This window comes from Bos javanicus, chromosome 6, assembly GCF_032452875.1.
Source record: "Bos javanicus breed banteng chromosome 6, ARS-OSU_banteng_1.0, whole genome shotgun sequence".
Lineage (NCBI taxonomy): Eukaryota > Metazoa > Chordata > Mammalia > Artiodactyla > Bovidae > Bos > Bos javanicus.
In genome coordinates this window covers 26,442,833-26,461,608 of record NC_083873.1, presented here as the reverse complement: position 1 = coordinate 26,461,608, position 18,776 = coordinate 26,442,833, and the positions used below count along the sequence as shown (strand labels likewise).

The following is an 18,776-nucleotide window of genomic DNA, read 5'->3' as shown; positions in this document are numbered from 1 at the left end:
CGACTTGCCCAACAAATTACATGTTTTATGCACTTCAACTAAGAGCTGATAGTTTAAAGATAATGAACAGTGACTTTGAAGTCCTTCTTTTTGAATACTCTACACTTCAGAGATGAATAAACTTTAGTCCTGTGCTAATATACTTCTGATCTAGGAGGATATGCTCTTTGGATTTAGATTTAATCTTGGATTTAATAATCTGAGTATTCATTATTGTGCCTCAGTTTATACTCTAATGTGTACAAAACTTAAGTGTGGGTGATCTACTGGTTTAGGCTGGAATAATACTTCAGAAGCACCAGGCCTTCATGTGTATTTCTGAAGTCTGATACTTCTGCTGTTCATTCTAGAAACTTATACTGTGTCTAGGAAATATGAGTTACTTTTATTTTTAATTTGATTTTATTTGAGTATTAACTCTTGTTATAGCATGTTTTAATAATGACTTATTCCATTTTTCCTTCTGTCTTTTTGGGGACCATCATCAGCTCCTTAATAATGAAAATAAGACTTGCAAAATATTGATAATTCATGAAGCTAAATGGGGGTTAAATAGTAATTCATTATAATATTCTGTTTTATAAATGTTTCAGAAATTCTTCTTTAAAAATAATTTAAATATCAACCATGATAACAAAATGTAGAGTACTGTTACTGTAACATTGGCAGAACACTGGCATACTTCATTATAAATGGAAACAATTGGGGGACACGATAAGCACGTGGTTTCTACCTACTCATCTTCTGACATACTGTCAGGATCTCAGCTAGAGATTTTGGGGGCCAATTTTTAAAATGTTATCTATTTTAAGAATCTTAGAATCAGACTTCTCACTCAGTAAACAAACAAAAATCTCATAAATCTGATGTGAGAAAGAGATGGAATTCTTTTTATTTTTCTGTAGCTTCATTTTCCTTAATGTAGATAATGGGCTGGCATGAGTATTACAAAATATTTATAAATATTTGTAAAGAAGGGAAAAAATGTTTTCTGTTGCTATTTAGATGGAAATTGTATCCATATGGTAGACAATGGAATTGTAGAAAAACTTATGGATTTATTGGACAGACATGTAGAAGACGGAAACGTAACTGTTCAGCATGCAGCACTAAGTGCCCTCAGAAACCTAGCCATCCCAGGTAAGTCTTAAGAATGGGAGCCAACTGTGTAAGAGAGAAAACCTGTTGTTTTGGAAAGATATTTACTTTATGTGGTTTGTGGACCTACCCTGACCAAGAAAAGAAAAATTCATAGTCTTCAGATTGCTTACATTTTTCTTACTCATAAATGGAGATTATATGTTAAAGAAGTTTTTTGAGACTACACAATACACAAGCACAATCTTCCTTTTTCAGATTCAAATAGTCTATTACGTTTTGTGAACTCCCAGATTTTCATCATACTGTATAGTTAAGATTTTTAAAGCATCTTCAGTTAAGGTAAGATAATGGTATCAATTCATAGAATCCCCTAAAGATGACTTTTAAGAATTTTTTTCCCTACAAGCAGACGTGAAATGTTTTCCTTTTGAACTTTTTGTATTGGGCTATCGCCAATTAGCAATGTTGTGCTGGTTTCAGGTGAACAGGAAAGGGACTCAGCCATACATATACATGTAGCCATTCTCCCCCAAAGCCCGCTCACACCCAAGCTGCCACATAACATTGAGCAGAGTTCCATGTGCTGTACAGTAGGTCCTTGTTGGTTATCCATTTTAAATATAGCAGTGGGTACAGACATACAGTTTTTTTTTTAACTAGGCTTAATGTGCCTTTTTGGATTACTAGTCTTTCAAAATAACATTATCATGGAAAATAATACAGGATATAGTTAAAACTATCCTGTTATTCTACTTTCTAATGGTAAATTTCTGGTTAGGTAAAAATAGTGTAACATGAAAATGCAATCTATATAAAATAAATTTGTTTCATGTAGCAGATTAAGATTGCTTATTAATGTCTTTAATATCTATATTAATGCACTTGGGTCAAGGATAGAGACATTAAAAAGAGACATTTATTAAAGTTGAGGAATCATGCTTTTTGTAAATATGAAGGCAACATTGTCAGATTTCCTTTACAAATTATTAGTTTTTTTAATTAGATTTTAAAAGCCAGTAAATGTGATTTTGTATGTTGTGCTTCTGTAGACAGAGGATATTTATCCCCCAGACCTCTCATTCCCAATCCCATTCTTAAAGTTAATAGAAAAGTAATACGACTGTTTTTAGGTAGAAGAATGTAACATGGAGCCTTAAAGCTAATAAGACACTCAAAAATTATATTGAATGATTATCATCAAAAATGCTAACATAATTTTAACCAGTCTCTCTGTCCCTCCCTCCCTCCCCCCCCCCCAGTTGTAAATAAAGCAAAGATGTTATCAGCTGGAGTCACGGAGGCAGTTTTGAAATTCCTTAAATCTGAAATGCCCCCGGTTCAGTTCAAACTCTTGGGAACATTAAGAATGTTAATAGATGCACAAGGTAAGAGAAATTCTTGCCTAAGGTGTATGTTTTGTATGAAAAAAGGCCTGTTTTTAGCTTTCAGAATTAATGTAATCATAGAGATAAGTAGCAAATAAAAGGCAAAAGAGATTGGTTTTAGATCCCCATTAATTAATTTCCATGGTGGTTATAATTGACTTTAAATGGAAATTATATTGCACTTCTCTTTATTTGTAGGTATAATCTAGGTTTTAGATTGATTTATTAACAGTTCTCGGAGGAATTTTTATGTTTTGGCATTTTCTATACTGATTTTACTTTGTCTTCAAAATCATTGTTTCAATACAGACAGTCAAAAAATTTTTAAATTTGTTTTACAAACAGGGAGATCATGTTTCTGTTTACAGAAACAATAATGAAAACTAATCCTTGGAATGAGTTAAATTCTAAACTTTTTGTATATTGATTCCTTAGAGTACTGCTGAAAACTCTTTGGTACAGTTTTCCAGAGTACTAACAGACTACCAGGCTGAGCCAAAAGAGTATAAAGTTATTTCATTTTTATATAAAAGTCCATAACTCTTTATAAAAAATCTCAATAATCCATTAGATACAGAGTATTTTGTAGTTCTTATTTAACAAAATGGTTGTGTTCTGGTTTTTAGACCTGTAATTTCCTTTACACTCTAAAATCTTTAACTAGCTGTTTTAGTTGATGGCCTATTAGTGATTCATTCCTTTGTGGTTTGCCTTCTTTCCTATAGCAGAAGCTGCTGAACAACTGGGAAAAAATGTTAAATTAGTGGAACGTTTGGTGGAGTGGTGTGAAGCCAAAGATCATGCTGGTGTGATGGGAGAGTCAAACAGACTGCTCTCTGCCCTCATACGACACAGTAAATCAAAAGTAAGTCTGAGGAAACCATTCATTTATTTATGAAACAGATTAAAAGAAGATGGCAAGAAAAAAATCTTAAAGGTACCCCTTGTCTTGAGTAAATCTCCTTCATATAAATAATTGACTTCAAGACAGTAGCTATTCCAGCTGGTTGGTCATAGGAATGTTCCTCCCCATCACATGCTATCTCTTGGTATCTTTCCCTGGAGCAAAAACAGCTGGTAACTTGGCCCTTCCTACCACCTGTCTCACCTAGAGCAGCCTGAAAGCCCATCCATTTCATTGACACCAGTACAGGACCAAGTGTATTGTTGACGAGATGGAAAGTTTTGAGAAAGAATAGCAAAATGAACTCCTGTGGTCCTCCTTTTACCTCTTGTCCATCATAACTGTGCTCTGTCGGGCCCAGAGACAGTCACCAAAGGGGAAGAGAAGTGGGCATTAAGATGAACTATGTGCCAGCTTGATTCTGTAGAGAATTAAGGCGCTCCCAAAGGATTTTAAGCAGCAGGGTGCCATTATTTGGTTTTCCTAGAAAGATGACTCTACAGCTTATTTACTAGGAGCAAGGAAAACAAAGCTATTTCTAAAATATACATGAGTGATGATGAAGGGCCGAACTAAGGATTTGGGTTGAGTAATTTGAAATTGGTGATATTCAACCATTTTGACACAAAGAAATAAATAGCATATAGTTCAGCCTAATAGAAGCAGTGAGGATGGAAAAGAAGAGAAGGATTTGAGAACGATGTGGGTGGTAGAATTGATAGAATTCAACATTGGGGTCAAAGGAGGAGGAGGTTTTAGAGATAATTCCATGTTTGGGGCTTAGGACCAGGTGGGGTCATCATGTCATTCATCAAAATGAGACTGTGGGAAGAACTGACATTCCAACTAACTTGCTTATTCCCAAATCACTCTTCTGTCCTTTTTGGAGTCTTTACCCTAATTCTTTGCTCCATTCCATGAGGTCTCTTACCAGTGGTTTCGTTTAGGCAAACCATAATTCTGTTAACTAGATTAAATCAGACAGACATGTTTTGGCATCTGAATCTGGAACTCTCAAATAAATTCCTGTTACATGTGGCGGTTAGGCCAACAAAGACTTGAGTTTGAAGGCAACAAAACCCTAAGTGAGATGAAGACAAAAGTGAGTACTGGAAATAAGTGTAGCCATTTCTTTTCGTCTAGCCTTTGCTGTATACTTTTATGTGTGCTTTTCATGTAATAATTTTGTGTAACAAAAACCTGTGAGATATACACTTACATTATCTCAAGTGAAATCTCTGAGATGCAGAGAGCTTTTGTAATTTGCTGAAAGTCAGTGAGATTTATTGAGTCTGGAGCCCACTGCCACTGGGATGGACAGAGTTGTAGTTACGATGAGAAATGAGGGAGACAGAATTTTGGTTTAAGTTCTCCTCAAGTCCTGTTGTATGTAATCTTTGTCAGATACAGCAAAGGTTTTAAGACTACATAGATACATGCATACATACATACATAAAAAGCTTCATCACCTGGTTCATCTGAAAAGCAGCCACCTGGTATTAATAATAAAAATTTGAAAGGAGGAACTTTTCATTATTATTACTCCAAGATTTATTCTGTTTTGTTGATCTCATGGTAGGTGAACATTTGTTCAGTGGCGCTTTTGTTTGTTAGCTTCTGGAACTCTCTTCCTTGATATGAACTGCAGTGGTCTTTTTTGCTTAGGTAATTTAAGTTGTCATCTTTTGATGAATTTATTTAAAGCTAAAAGCCTTTTCCTTCTCTTCTGTGAAGAAAAAAAATTATGGTTAAATGTAATGATTCATAGGGACACTGTCAGAAAACCACTCAACAGTGAATTGACTGATTGTAATGCAGTTTATGTTTAAAATTAAAGTTTATAATTTCATGATACTTATTTATTGTAGGATGTAATTAAAACCATTGTACAAAGTGGTGGCATCAAGCATCTAGTTACCATGGCAACTAGTGAACATGTAATAATGCAGAATGAAGCCCTTGTTGCTTTGGCACTAATAGCAGCTTTAGAATTGGGTAAGTACCCCAGTGACAAACTTATTTTCTCCTATTTTTATCTTGGATGAAAGGAAGCACAGGAGTGGAATAGAAGTCAGACAAAACCTTTGACTAGAAGCATTTTGCCAGTGTGTCTATACTATATCTGAGTATATGGAAATCATGCTCTATAGATTGTCACCATAGATGTCCCTTAGGGTTGTCCTTCTGGTAACATTTGTAAGGCAATGCTTTAATGTTAGTTTGACTCTTAAATGATATCTCAAATTTTAGACACTTAGGGAATTTCAGCAGGCCTCATGGAAAAATGAAACAATATTTAGAATACAGTAGCAAGCTTAGAGTTTGCTACTCTTCCAGCCACTGAGATTCTCTTCTGTCTGTGCTGCTGATTCTGTCTCTTGCTGGTCTCCTGTCGCCGTGGTTTCTGTTGCTTTATAGCATCACCTTCATTCTAAATTCCCACCTTTTATGTCACTCTTCTGTGTATGTACACTCAGAATCCCCCCAAAGCAGAGTCTGAATGCTTCAGTTAGTCTCTTCGTGGCAGTATCCCTGTTACTCAGAATTCTTCAGGAAAAGCCCACTCATAGACAAATAGTTTATGGGAGGCAACTTTGTGTCAGGAACCCAGCTCTGATACATAGTCAGCTGGAGACAATGGAAGTCACATGGCCTGAGGTAAGACCTGAAGCTGCCTTACAGGAAGGAGGCCTGTAGACTTGGTACACATGTCCTGTTCCGTTCAGAAATACTCTGGTAAATACTGTTAACTGATCAGTTCTAAGTGATGACTTATGTCCATAACTCTCACTGTGGGGAATTCTCACTCTCACCAACCATTATCCCAGGAAGGAGAAGCCAAAAGATAAAAATGGTATATCTTCCTCTAGTGTCAGATTTACTCAGATTTCAGGTATGAGAGATTTGAATTTGTTTGTCCTCTTAACAGGTTATAAACTTTAAAACCATATATAATTTTTTTAAAAAAATCATAGGATGTAAACGTTTCTTGAATTTTAAAGCTAGAAAAGACTTCAAGCTTCCCAGGTGGCCCAGTGGTAAAGAATCCACCTGCCAAAGGAGGGCAAGAGATGTGGGTTCCATCCCTGGGTTGGGAAGATCTCCTGGAGGAGGACATGGTAACCAGCTCCAGTATTCTAGCCTGGAAAATTCCACGGACAGAGGAGCCTGGGGGCTACGGTCCATGGGGTCGCAAAGAATCAGACACTACTAAGCACGCACACATACACAAGACTTGAGGAAGATGATGTGACTTTGGTCACTTCAGTTAAAGATGCTGTGGAGGTCAGTTTGAGTCCTCGCCTAGCCTATGATTTCCTCCATGGGTAGGGGAGATTACTTCATCAGAAACTATGAGGAAGAGGTGAGAATTGTTAAGGACACTGAATGCCAAACAGAGTTCACGACTTGATTTTGTAAAATGGCTTACAGTGATGAAGCTATTTTAGAAGATCCTTGACCTACCAACCTGGGGTGAATCTGGTCTTGTGCCCTTCATAACTAGTATCTTCTAAATAGGCTTTAATTTTGCCTTCTTCTCAATAACTCATTATCACCTAGTGTTTCCTAGGCTCCTTGAGCCTAAGATTTAAAAATAAGGCCATACTACCTTTTTAATATACAACACACTTTGAAAACCATATTTTTCCAAACCTGTATCCTTTCAGGTTTTTAGATACTATTAAGGAATTATAAAATTTTTGTATGATAATAGTATTAAAGCAACATTTTAAAGAGTCCTTTTTGTTTGTTTGTTTATGGTAATTGTAAATTCACATGCAGTTAAAAGAAATAATAAAGATGCCTTTACAGTTTGCCCAGTTTTGCCCAGTGGTAACATTTTGCAAACCTAGTATTACATCCCAACCCCTGATAAAATTTACCTCTAGTTCAGACTTCCCCAGTTTTACTTGTATGCAATTTCTGTTAAATTCAGTTTGATCACCTGTGTAGGTATATCTGAACAGTTCTAACTCCACAAGGATCCTCCATTCATAACAACACCCACCTGCCTCCTACCCTCCTAATCCCTGGAAACCACTAACCGACCCTTCATTTCTAAATTTTTTTTTCATTTCAGAAATGTATGAATGGAATCATATAGTATATGACCTTTTGAAATTGGCTTTTTTTCGTCAGCGTAATTTCCTAAAGAGTCATTAATTTGTGTGTCTATAGTTTATTCCTTCTCATTACTGAATAGTATTTTATGATTTGTATGTACCACGACTTGTTTAACCATTCACCTATTGAAGGCCATATGGGCTGATTCTACTTGGGACTCTTAAAAATAATGCTGCAAAGAACATTCATGTATAGAATTTTATGTGAACACAAATTTTCATTTTTCTGGATAAATGCCTAGGAGTTATAACTGCTAGGTTGTATGGTAACTACATGTTTGATTTTTTAAGAAATAACAAACTGTTTTCCAGAGTGGCTCTGGAAAACATTACATTCCTGCCAGCACTGTATAACTGACCTAGTTTTCTCTTTACCCTCACCAATATTTAATATTATCCCTAATTTTTAAAATTTTAGTCAATCTGAGCAGTATGTCGTGATACCTCATGTAGTTTTAATTTCCACTTTTCTAAAGACTACCAGTGTTGAACATCTTTATGTACTTCTTTTCCATCTTATGTGTTCCTTGGTGAAATGCCTGTGTCTTTTGCTTATTTTCTAATCTTTTTTTAAACTATTGAGGATTTTAAACTTTTAAGGATTATTTGTGTCCTGAAAGTCCTGTCGTTTTACATTTAAGTCTGGGATCTTTTTTAGTTAATACCTGTATAAAATGTGAGGCTTGGGTCAGGGTTTCTTTTTTTTCCCCTGCCTATGGATCTGCTTGCCCCAGCACCTTTTGTTGAAAAGGCTGTCTTTCCTCCTCTGAATTGATTTTGTCAGAAATCAGTGGAGCATACTCCTGTGGGTCTGCTTCCAGGGTCTTCTTCCAGTTCCTTTGTCCTGTGTGTCTGTCTCTCCACCAACACCACGCTGTCTTGATAACTGTACCTATGTAGTGATCTTCATGTCAAGTAGAGGAATTCCTCCCATTTTATTCTTTATCAAGACTGTTTACCTCTTTTAGGACCTGTGGTTTCCCACACAGATTTTAGTATAAGCTTACCTGTTTTCTCTAGAAAATCCTATTGGGATTTTGATAGGAATTGCAGGGTACCGTTCTCTTAAAGATACATTCTAGACTACATATAGAGGAAATTATGTGACTATAGGATTTGCTCCAAAATACCTTGGGGTGGGTGAGAATAGGTGGATAAGAAGAGAGATAGAGGATATACAATTGGCCGTGATAATTTTTTTTTTAATTTTTTTTTAACACCAAAAACATTCTGTATTGGGGTATAACTGATTAACAAAGTTGTGATAGTCTCAGGTGAACAGGGAGGGGACTCAGCCATACATACACGTGTATCCATTGTCCCCCAAATCCCCCTCATATCCAGGCTGGCACATAACATTGAGCAGAGTTCCATGTGCCTTAGAATAGGTCCTTGTTGGTTATCCATTTTAAATATCGCAGTGTGTACATGACCTTCCCAAAGTTCTTAACTATCCCTTCCCCCTGGCAACCATGAGTTTGTTTTCTAAGTCTGTGAGTCTCTTTCTGTTTTGTAAGTAAATTCATTGGTATCATTTCGTTTTAGGTTCCACATAAAGGGATGTCATAGGATATTTCTCCTTCTCTGTCTGACTTACTTCACTCAGTATGGCACTCTCTAGGTCCATCCATGTTGCTACAAATGGCCTTATTTCTTTCCTTTTAATGGCAGGGTAATATTCCGTTGTGTGTGTGTATATATACACACCGCATCTTCTTTATCCATTCCTCTGTTGATGGACATTTAGGTTGTTTCCATGTCTTGGCTATTGTAAACAGTGCTGCAAAGAACGTTGAGGGGCATGTGTCTTTTTGGGCCATGCTTTTGTCTGGATATATGCCCAGGAGTGGGATTGCAGGGTCATAGGGTAGTTTTATTTTTAGTTTTTTAAGGAACCTCCATACTGTTCTCCATAGTGGCTCTATCGATTTACATTCCCACCAACAGTCCAGGAGGGTTCCCTGCTCTCCCCACCCTCTCCAGCATTTGTTGTTTGTGGATTTTTTGATGGCAGCCATTCTGACAGGTGTGAGGTGATATCTCACTGTAGTTTTGATTCCCATTTCTCTAATAACTAGCGATGTTGAACATCTTTTCATGTGCCTATTTGGTCATGATAATTTTTGAAGATGGTGACAGTACATAGTGTATCATACCATCTTTTCTGCTTATCAGTTCCTTTCAGAAGGTTTAACATGTTCATTTTCTAAAAGGTGAAGCAGTTTTTAGCCAGACTGTACCAGGTTTATACCCAATGAATATAACTGATCCTTTAATTATTTCGTGTTCCAGGTACTGCTGAGAAAGACCTAGAAAGTGCTCAACTTGTACAGATCTTGCACAGGCTGCTAGCAGATGAGAGAAGTGCTCCTGAAATCAAATACAATTCCATGGTCCTGATCTGTGCTCTCATGGGATCTGGTATGTGTTTCCTCTGTTATTTGGTATTCATCAACATGTGGTTGACATTAAATATAAAATAATAGTAAAAATTTATGGAAGATATAGGGTTACTTTTATATTGCATATACTTTCAAAAGATATTATTTTATATAAAGAACAAGTTCTGATTTTGTGTACCATGATATTAGCTAAGGAATTTGTTCAAGAAATTGGCATATCTTGGTATATATTTCATGGACACTGGAGAAGAGCGTGCATCCTGCTGGTATCGAGTGGTGAGTGTTATAAATGTCAGTAAGAGCCTTTTGCTTGGCAGTGGTGTTTCTATTGATATACTCTTGCTGATTTTCTACTACTTCTGTCAATTATTGAGAGATGTTGAAGTTTCCAACTGTAAATGTTGATCTGTCTTTATCTCCCTTCAGTTCTATCAGGTTTTGCTTCATATATTTTGCAGCTCTCTTGGTAGGTGCATACACCTTTAGGATCACTGTGCCTTCCTAGAGAATTTACCTTTTCATCAGTGTGTAACATTTCTCCCTGTCTCTGGTCGTAGTCTTTGCTCTGAAGTCTGTGTGATATTAATATAGCTACTACTGCTTTCTTTTGAATAACATCCACTTGGTTCTTTTCTACCCTTTTAGACTCAGTCTGCTGTATCTTGTATTTTAAGTGTAGGCAGCGTGTTGTTAGGTCATGTGTTTTAATCCACTCTGTCATCCGCTGCCCCCCCCTTTTTTTTAAATGCTTAAGGATTACATAATTTCATCCAGAGTTGGTTGTCAGTATCATCACTACCATTTATTAGACAAGGAAGCCAAGTCTGTGAAGGAAGGAAGCACCACATTGCAGTGGTGCTGGGTGAGGAGTAGTGAATGTAAATAGTCCTGTCTGGTTAGCAGCTTTCAAGGTGATGGTAACAGCCAAGGTGGTGGGCAGTAGACGGGGGTGAGTATCAGGAAAGCCTTTCTGGAATTGAGCCTTGACAGGCAGGTTTAGTTTTCTAGATAGACTTTTTTGTGCATACACCAAGGGTGGATCTGTCTCTTGGGATAGGCTCAGCTCATCCCGGTACAAAACCAGAATGGTGGTTTACCCCTTTATAATGAGAAGTATGACTGCCACTGATCTCAGAACACTGCAAATGCACGTCTGGTGCATTGACTCCTTCAGGGCAGACAGACATCAAGGGTTGCTTGATGAGCTTTGATCAGAACAAGGAGAGTTAAATGAGGGGACTGTACAATGGCATCAGGTCAAGGTGGCTTTCTCTGCAGTTGTGTCAGCTATGCTAAAGGAACTGGGATCATGGACTCCCTTGGCTTGAGCCTCCATCTCTTTGGATGTTGCTGACATGACTCTGTCTACATTGCCCATGGTAGTGTTTTCTGTTGTGTTCTACTATACTGACTGCTGCTAAGTCGCTTCAGTCGTGTCCAACTGTGCGACCCCGTAGACGGCAGCCCACCAGGCTCCCCTGTCCCTGGGATTCTCCAGGCAAGAACACCGGAGTGGGTTGTCATTTCCTTCTCCAATGCATGAAAGTGAAAAGTCAAAGTGAAGTCGCTCAGTCGTGTCCAACCCTCAGCGACCCCATGGACTGCAGCCTACCAGGCTCCTCCATCCATGGGATTTTCCAGGCAAGAGTGCTGGAGTGGGGTGCCATTGCCTTCTCCGGCTATATAACACCCCAGTATTCCTCTGCCTTGAGATAATTGCAGATATTTTCCACAAATTCTGCTTGGGCAACCCCTCAGATGTTAAAATTTTCCTTGAAAAGAGTGTATCCATTCTCAATTTGACCAGTAAATAAATGGTCAAGATGCTCTTGTGTTAAGTCTTTAGTTAGTTAGGGAGTATTGTCTTTGGGTATTTTCTGAATTTTCTATTTTTATTCTGCTAGACAAAAATAGAAATACTATTTGCTCTACTGGTAAGTTTGTGTTTTTTTTGTAATATGAAATCCAAATTGGAGAACAGTGAGGGGAAAAAGCATGTTTGCTTAATCAGTAAGCAAAAATCATTTACTGTTTCTTTGGATTTTTTATTACTGTAGTTTTTAATATTTAAACAACAAATCAAAAAATTCACTCATTTTTCCGACCCCCAATCCCTGCCCCTTGTAACCACCAATCTGTTCTCCGTATCTAATGAACTTGGTATTTAGATTCCACATATAAGAGAGATCATGTGGTATTTATCTTTCTTTGTCTCTTCTTTATCTTTCTTTCACTTAGAATAGTCCCTCAAGGTCCAGCTGTATTGTCATAAATGGCCAGATTTTATTCTTTTTCATGGCTGAATAGTATTCCATTGTACAAACACACCATCATTTCTGTACTCGTTCATGTATCCTTGGACACTCACATTGCTGCTGTATCTTGGTTTTTGTAAATAACGCTGCAGTAAGCACAGAGGTGCCGGTGCATGCTGCTGCTGAGTCACTTCAGTCGTGTCCGACTCTGTGAGACCCCATAGATGGCAGCCCACCAGGCTCCACCGTCCCTGGGATTCTCCAGGCAAGAACACTGGAGTGGGTTGCCATTTCCTTCTCCAATGCATGAAAGTGAAAAGTGAAATCGCTGTCATGTCCGACCCTCAGCAACCCCATGGACTGAAGCCTTCCAGGCTCCTCCATCCATGGGACATTGTTCTAAGTTGTTACAATTTTTCTTTTCAAGCATCAAACATAACCCAGAAAAAGCTTGAGGAAAGGAAAGCTATTGTATTTATCTGTGTCTTTGCTCTATCTGTTCTTTCTGATGTTCCAAGGTTGCTTTTTTTAAAAAACATTCTCTTCTTGTTTAAAGAATTTCCTTTAGCCATTATTTTAGGTTAGGTCTGCTTGTAACAAATTCTCATTTCCTTTATTATTCCTCACTTATTCATTTTCTTTGAGAGTATCTTGATTTCCTCTTCATTTCTAAAAAATATTTTCTCTGTATAGAATTCTAGGTTGACAGTTGTTTTCTTTCAAAACTTGAAAATGTTGTGCCACTTTCTTCTGGCCTCCGTGGTTTCTTATGAGAAATCCACCATCTCCGGATTTGTTTTTCTCTTGTAGGTAAGGTGTCATTTCTGACCTAAGAGTTTCTTTTGTTAATAGTTTTCAAAAGTGTGACTATACTTTTCCTTGGCATGAATTTCTTTGGGATTATCCTATGTAAGGTTTGTTCAGCTTCTTGAATCTATAGGCTTTTTGTCTTTTGCTCAATTTGCAAAGTTCTTAATCATATTTCTTCAGGTACTTTTTAAGTCCCACCCTATCCCTCTTGTCCTTCAAGGCCTCTCATGACACAAATGTGAGCTGTTGAGTTATATCCCTCAAGGCTCTGAAGTTTTGTTCATTTTTCCCCAGCTTATCACCTCTCTTTTGTTCAGATTGGGTAATTTGTATTGCTTTGTCTTAAAGTTCACTGATTATTTTTTCTGTCTTTTCCATTCTGTTCTTGAGCCTATCAAGCTTTTTATTGCAGCCACTGTGGAAAAGAGTACAGTGTCTCTTCAAAAAAATTAAACAGAATTATTATATGACCTAGCAATTCTACTGGAGAAGGAAATGGCAACCCACTCCAGTGTTCTTGCCTAGAGAATCCCAGGGATGGGGGAGCCTGGTGGGCTGCCGTCTATGGGGTCGCACAGAGTCGGACACGACTGAAGTGACTTAGCAGTAGCAGCAATCCTACTTCTGTGTATATATGCAATATACATAGACATTACATGTATATAGTTCTGAGTTCCAAAAATTTCTGTTCTTTATATCTTCTGTTTCCTAGCTGATATCATTTGTTTCAAGCATGTTCATGATTGTTCATTTTTTAATGTAAAATATACATGTAATTTGGCATTTGAACCATTGTAAGTGTAGAGTCCAGTGGATTAAGTTCATTCACATCTGTGTGCAGTCATCTCTATCATTCTTCTCCAGGCCTTTTTCTTCTTTCCAAACTGAAACTCCATACACTTTAAACAATAACTCCCTAGTCACCCCTCTCCCCAGCTTTTGGCAACCACAGTTTTATTTTCTGTCTTTATGAGTTTGATTACTCTTTGTACCCTGTGTAAGTGGAACCATACAATATTTTTTGTTTTGTGTCTGGCTTATTTTCCCTTAGCATGATATTTTCACGGCTCATATATGTGTAGCGTGTCAGAACTCCATTCTTTAAGGCAGAAGAACGTTCCATTGTTTGCATATATCACACTTTGTTTATCCATTCACCCAGTCAGTGGACATTTGGATTATTTTCACCTTTTGGCTGTTGTAATGCCACTCTGAACACAGGTGCACAAATATGAGCTCCTTCTTTCAGTTAGTTTGCATATATATACAGAAGGGGAATTTCTGGGCCATACAGCAATTCTGTGTTTAATTTTTTGAGGAAACACTGTCCTCTTTCCCACAGTGGCTGCACCATCTTTGCATTCCTGTCAGAAGTGCACATAGGTCCCAGGTTATACATCCTCACTGATACGGTCTTTTGTCTTGACCATCCTGATGGGTGTCAGGTAGGAACGTACTGTGATTTTGATTTGCTTTTCCCTATTGATTAGTGATGTTGGGGATCTTTAATTGTTCATTGGCCATTTGTATACCTTATCTTCTTGGTGAAATGTTTATTCAAATCCTTTACCTATTTTTTATTTGGGTTGTTTCTTGTTGGTTAAGTTCTTTATATGTTCTGTATATTAAATCCTTATTGGACATATGATTCACACATATTTTCACCTATTTCAAGAGTTGCCTTTTCACTGTTGTATCCTTTGACACCCAGTTTTTTTTTTTTTTATGAAGTCCAGTTTCTCTTTTTCCTTTTGTTGCCTAGGTTTTTAAGTTTCTTTAGAGTTTTAGCTCTTATGTTCAGGTCTTTGATCTATTATGACTTAATTTTTGTATTGTGATGTAAGATAGGTTTGTTTTATATGGCCCTTATTATGTTGAGGTCTGTTCCCTCTATGCCCAGTTTCTGGAGAGTTTTTATCATAAATAGGTCTTGAATTTTGTCAAAAGCTTCTTCATCTAGTGAGATGATCATATGGTTTTTATCCTTTAATTTGTTGTGTTGCATCCCTGGGATAAATCCCACTTGATCATGATGTATGATCTTTTTAATGTATTGAGTTTTTGTTCTTTAATTTTTATTAAAATATAGTTGATGTACAATATTAGCTTCAGGTATACAACATAGCAATTCAACATTTATACATATTATGAATTGATCACCACTATAAGTCTAATTGGGCTTGACTTATAGTGATGATCAGGAAATTGGGCTTCCCTGGTGGCTCAGATGGTAAAGCGTCTGCCTGCAATGCGGGAGGCCTGGGTTCAATCCCTGGGTCGGGAAGATCCCCTGGAGAAGGAAATGGCAACCCACTCCAGTACACTTGCCTGGAAAATTCCATGGATGGAGGAGCCTGGTAGGCTGCAGTCCATGGGGTCGCAAAGAGTCGGACACGACTGAGTGACTTCACTTTTCATAAGTCTAATAAACCACCTGTCACCATACAAAATTAATGCAATATCATTGACTGTATTCCCTATGGTGTACATTACATACCCCTGACTTGAAAAAAATTTTTTTATATATTGGAGTTTGATAATGATTAACAATGTTGTGACAGTTTCAGGTGAACCTTTTACTATATTGTTGGATTTGGTTTGCTAATATTTTGTTGAGGATTTGTGTGTCTGTGATCATCAGTGATACTGGCCTGTAAATTTCTTGTGTGTGTGTGATATCTTTGGTTTTGGTATCAGGCATGATGGCTTCATAGAATGTTTGAGAGTGTTCCTTCCTCTGATTTTTTGGACTAGTTTAAGAAAGATAGGTGTTAACTTTTCTCTAAATACTTGATAGAATTCACCTGTGAAGCCATCTGGTCCTAGACCTTTGTTGGGAGGTTTTTAATCACATTTTCCATTTCATTACTTGTGACTATAGCAGGAAGAAATGGAAAAATATAAACAGACCAGTCTTGGGAGACTGTACCTTTCTAAGAATTTGTCCATTTCTTCTAGGTTGTCCATTTTATTGGTATACAGTTTCTTGTAATAGTCTCATGATCCTTTGTATTTCTGCGGTGTCTGTTATAACCTCTTTTTCATTTTAAATTTTATTGATTTGAGCCTTCTCCATTTTTCTTGACAAGTCTGGCTAAAGGTTTATCAATTTTTATCTTTTCAAAGAACCAGCTTCATTGATCCTTTGTTTTCTTCATCTCTGTCACATTTATTTCTGCTCTGATAAGTATGATTTCTTTCTTTCCACTAACTTTGGGTTTTTGTTAGTTCTTCTTTCTCTAAATGCGAATAGATTGAGATTTTTCTTGTTTCCTGAGGTAAGATTGTATTGCAGTAAACTTCCATCTTAGAATGATTTTGCTGTGTCCCATAGGTTTTGGATTATTGTGCTTTTGTTTTCATTTGTCTCTAGGTGTTTCTTTTTTTAATTTCCTCTTTGATTTCTTCAGTGAGTTAGTGGTTGTTTAATAGCATATTATTTAGCTTCCACATGTGTATGTTTTACAGTTTTTCCGATCTCATTGCATTGTATCAGAAAAGATACTTGATATGACGTCACGATTCTTGAATCTACCACGGCTCACTGTGTGGCCAACGTGCGGTCAGTCCTGGAGCATGTTCGACGTGCACTTGCAAGTGTTATCTGCTGCTTTTGGATGGAATGCTCTACAAATATCAATTATTTTAAAATCTATTCTGAGTATTGCTACTCCAGCTGGTGTTATACCTCAGTTTTATCAAAGTAAACACACCAGTTTGAGGAATGCTAATTACATAAAACTTACTGGCCTTCAGAGGAATATCCTGTATTTTACTGTAATTGAAGTTAAATAGAGCAAGAGAAAGAAGAAGATAGGAAATCTGAAAAGGAGTCTACTGTCACAGAAATTTGTTGAAAAGAGGTGAGGTGTAACTTTCTAAATTGGAGGATAACTGCTTTATAGTGTGTGGGTTTCTGCTGTGCAGCGACATGAATCACTTGTAAGTATGCATGTTTCCCCTCCCTCTGAAGAGGTAAAACCTTTTAATTTGCCACAAAATTTAAAACTGATCTATTTTGATAACTCAGCATCCTTTACCCCAAGCATTCTGGGTATATGCTTTGGGTAGTGTGTATCGTACGATTAGAGCAATCTAATAGAAGCGTACCTGTTGTCCTGTTTTTGTCTTCCAGAATCTCTGCACAAGGAAGTGCAGGATTTGGCCTTTCTAGACGTTGTGTCTAAACTTCGCAGTCATGAGAACAAAAGCGTGGCTCAGCAGGCCTCTCTCACAGAGCAGAGACTGGCTGTGGAAAGCTGAGAACTGCCCCTCGCCGACACTCCTCTCCTCTCCCCTTTGTCCTCCATCCTCCTCCACACCACTTGTGCATGCGTGTAACGTTCCAATGCCAACCGAAGAACTGCTGTAGGTACCTGCCCAATAAGATTTCTAAACCCATAGTTAGTGTGAACATGAATTTGTCAAGAACAAGTCTCCACCCATCACTGTTTTCTTGTATTCCTGTTGCTTGAGCTACATTAAGTAGAATGTGCATGTTGTAGTCCTGTGATGACGTAAACGCGGTACTACACAGTGACTTGCTCCTCACCCTTGCTAAACTACATACGAATGTAAATTAGAAACAAGCGAGAACGCAGCAGGATCTGATTAGCTCATGAAAGATGGGATTGAATAATAAAATTAGCTCCATTTATTGGTGCTTGGAAAGCACAGTGACCAAAAAACCTGTATGGCTGCTTATTCGTTAGTCTTACCTACTAATGTCAAATCCATGGTACCTAGAGTTAAATAAAGTCCAACACTCTCACTCTTTACCCTATGGTTTCTTCTTCTTCCTTTGTAGTCTGTTGAAACTGCCACAAACTTGGCAAGACTTCCTGAGGTTTTTTTATTTCATATTTACTTGGCCATCATCAGTAGCCTGATGCTGAAAACATTTGTAGTTTTCAACATAAAACTAAGGGGTTGAAAAATATTACACTAATACATCTTGTTTTTTGCCTGTATTTTAGATTTTGGTATATGTACAGTTTCACCTCAGAATTTCTTCCATCAGTTAATATTGTCCAGCACATGTCTTTAAAAATCACTTGACATTTGTTTTCAACTGAGAAATTTGAGTAGAGCTCATTGGAGAATGGATTTTGTTTTGTTTTTTATCATCCAGCTTGAGAGCCAGAAGTTTCCTCAGTCTTAGCCCTTTAAAATTTTATATGAGACATATGCAGGACATACAGGAAAAGTTTCAGAAATGATTGTCTAAAGAAAGGAAGCAGGTTATAAAAGCCATAGCAGCCAGTCCAGTTCATTCTGCAGATGGCCTCATTCTAGTAGGTGTTAGCATTTCCCACCTCTGCTTTTCACAGAGAGCTTCAGTAGATCTTAAAGCCTAATGGAAAAGTGGCAGTGCCAAGCCTCAAGAGATGAGAAGACCCTCTTGGCAAAATGTGGTATACTCTTCACCACCACCACCACCACACGGGTTTTTAGAGCTTTGAAACTCAATCTTTGTAAATTAATCAGAACACCCCAGTGACATACCTGCCTTCTCCGTATGCTCAAGTTTGACGAATACTGGCTGAAAGGTAAGGTGGGCTCCTTGCTCTCCAACATTGATGCTGCACACCTCTCGGGGGTGCTCGATGGTGGACTTCTGACTCTGAAATAGCTGTCATTCAAGAACGTTAAAACTCCAGTGGAGGTGAAAGAACCTTTTCACTGACTGTTCCCTTTGATGTCCAAGAAAAGGACGATTATTGTGAGTGCTTATGCTACATTTACTCTAAGAATGGTCTTGTTCATTGTCTCCTCCTGGGCTGGACAGTGGACTG

At 37.6% G+C, this 18,776-nt stretch overlaps 1 protein-coding gene across 7 annotated transcripts in view; it reads left to right on the top strand.

Annotated features, from left to right (window-relative positions):
- RAP1GDS1 (Rap1 GTPase-GDP dissociation stimulator 1) overlaps window positions 1-17,759 on the top strand; it is a 148,626-nt gene extending 130,867 nt beyond the window's left edge. For 4 of the 7 annotated variants that reach the window (XM_061419601.1, XM_061419597.1, XM_061419600.1 and 1 more), the window contains 6 exons: window positions 1,006-1,140; window positions 2,361-2,486; window positions 3,212-3,351; window positions 5,259-5,385; window positions 9,807-9,935; window positions 17,117-17,759. In XM_061419601.1, the coding sequence (XP_061275585.1) occupies window positions 1,006-1,140; window positions 2,361-2,486; window positions 3,212-3,351; window positions 5,259-5,385; window positions 9,807-9,935; window positions 17,117-17,244 (785 nt within the window). In that variant the 3' untranslated portion in view covers window positions 17,245-17,759. The other 3 variants (XM_061419598.1, XM_061419603.1, XM_061419599.1) reach the window with 2 other exon arrangements.
- The last annotated feature ends 1,017 nt before the right edge of the window (window positions 17,760-18,776 follow it).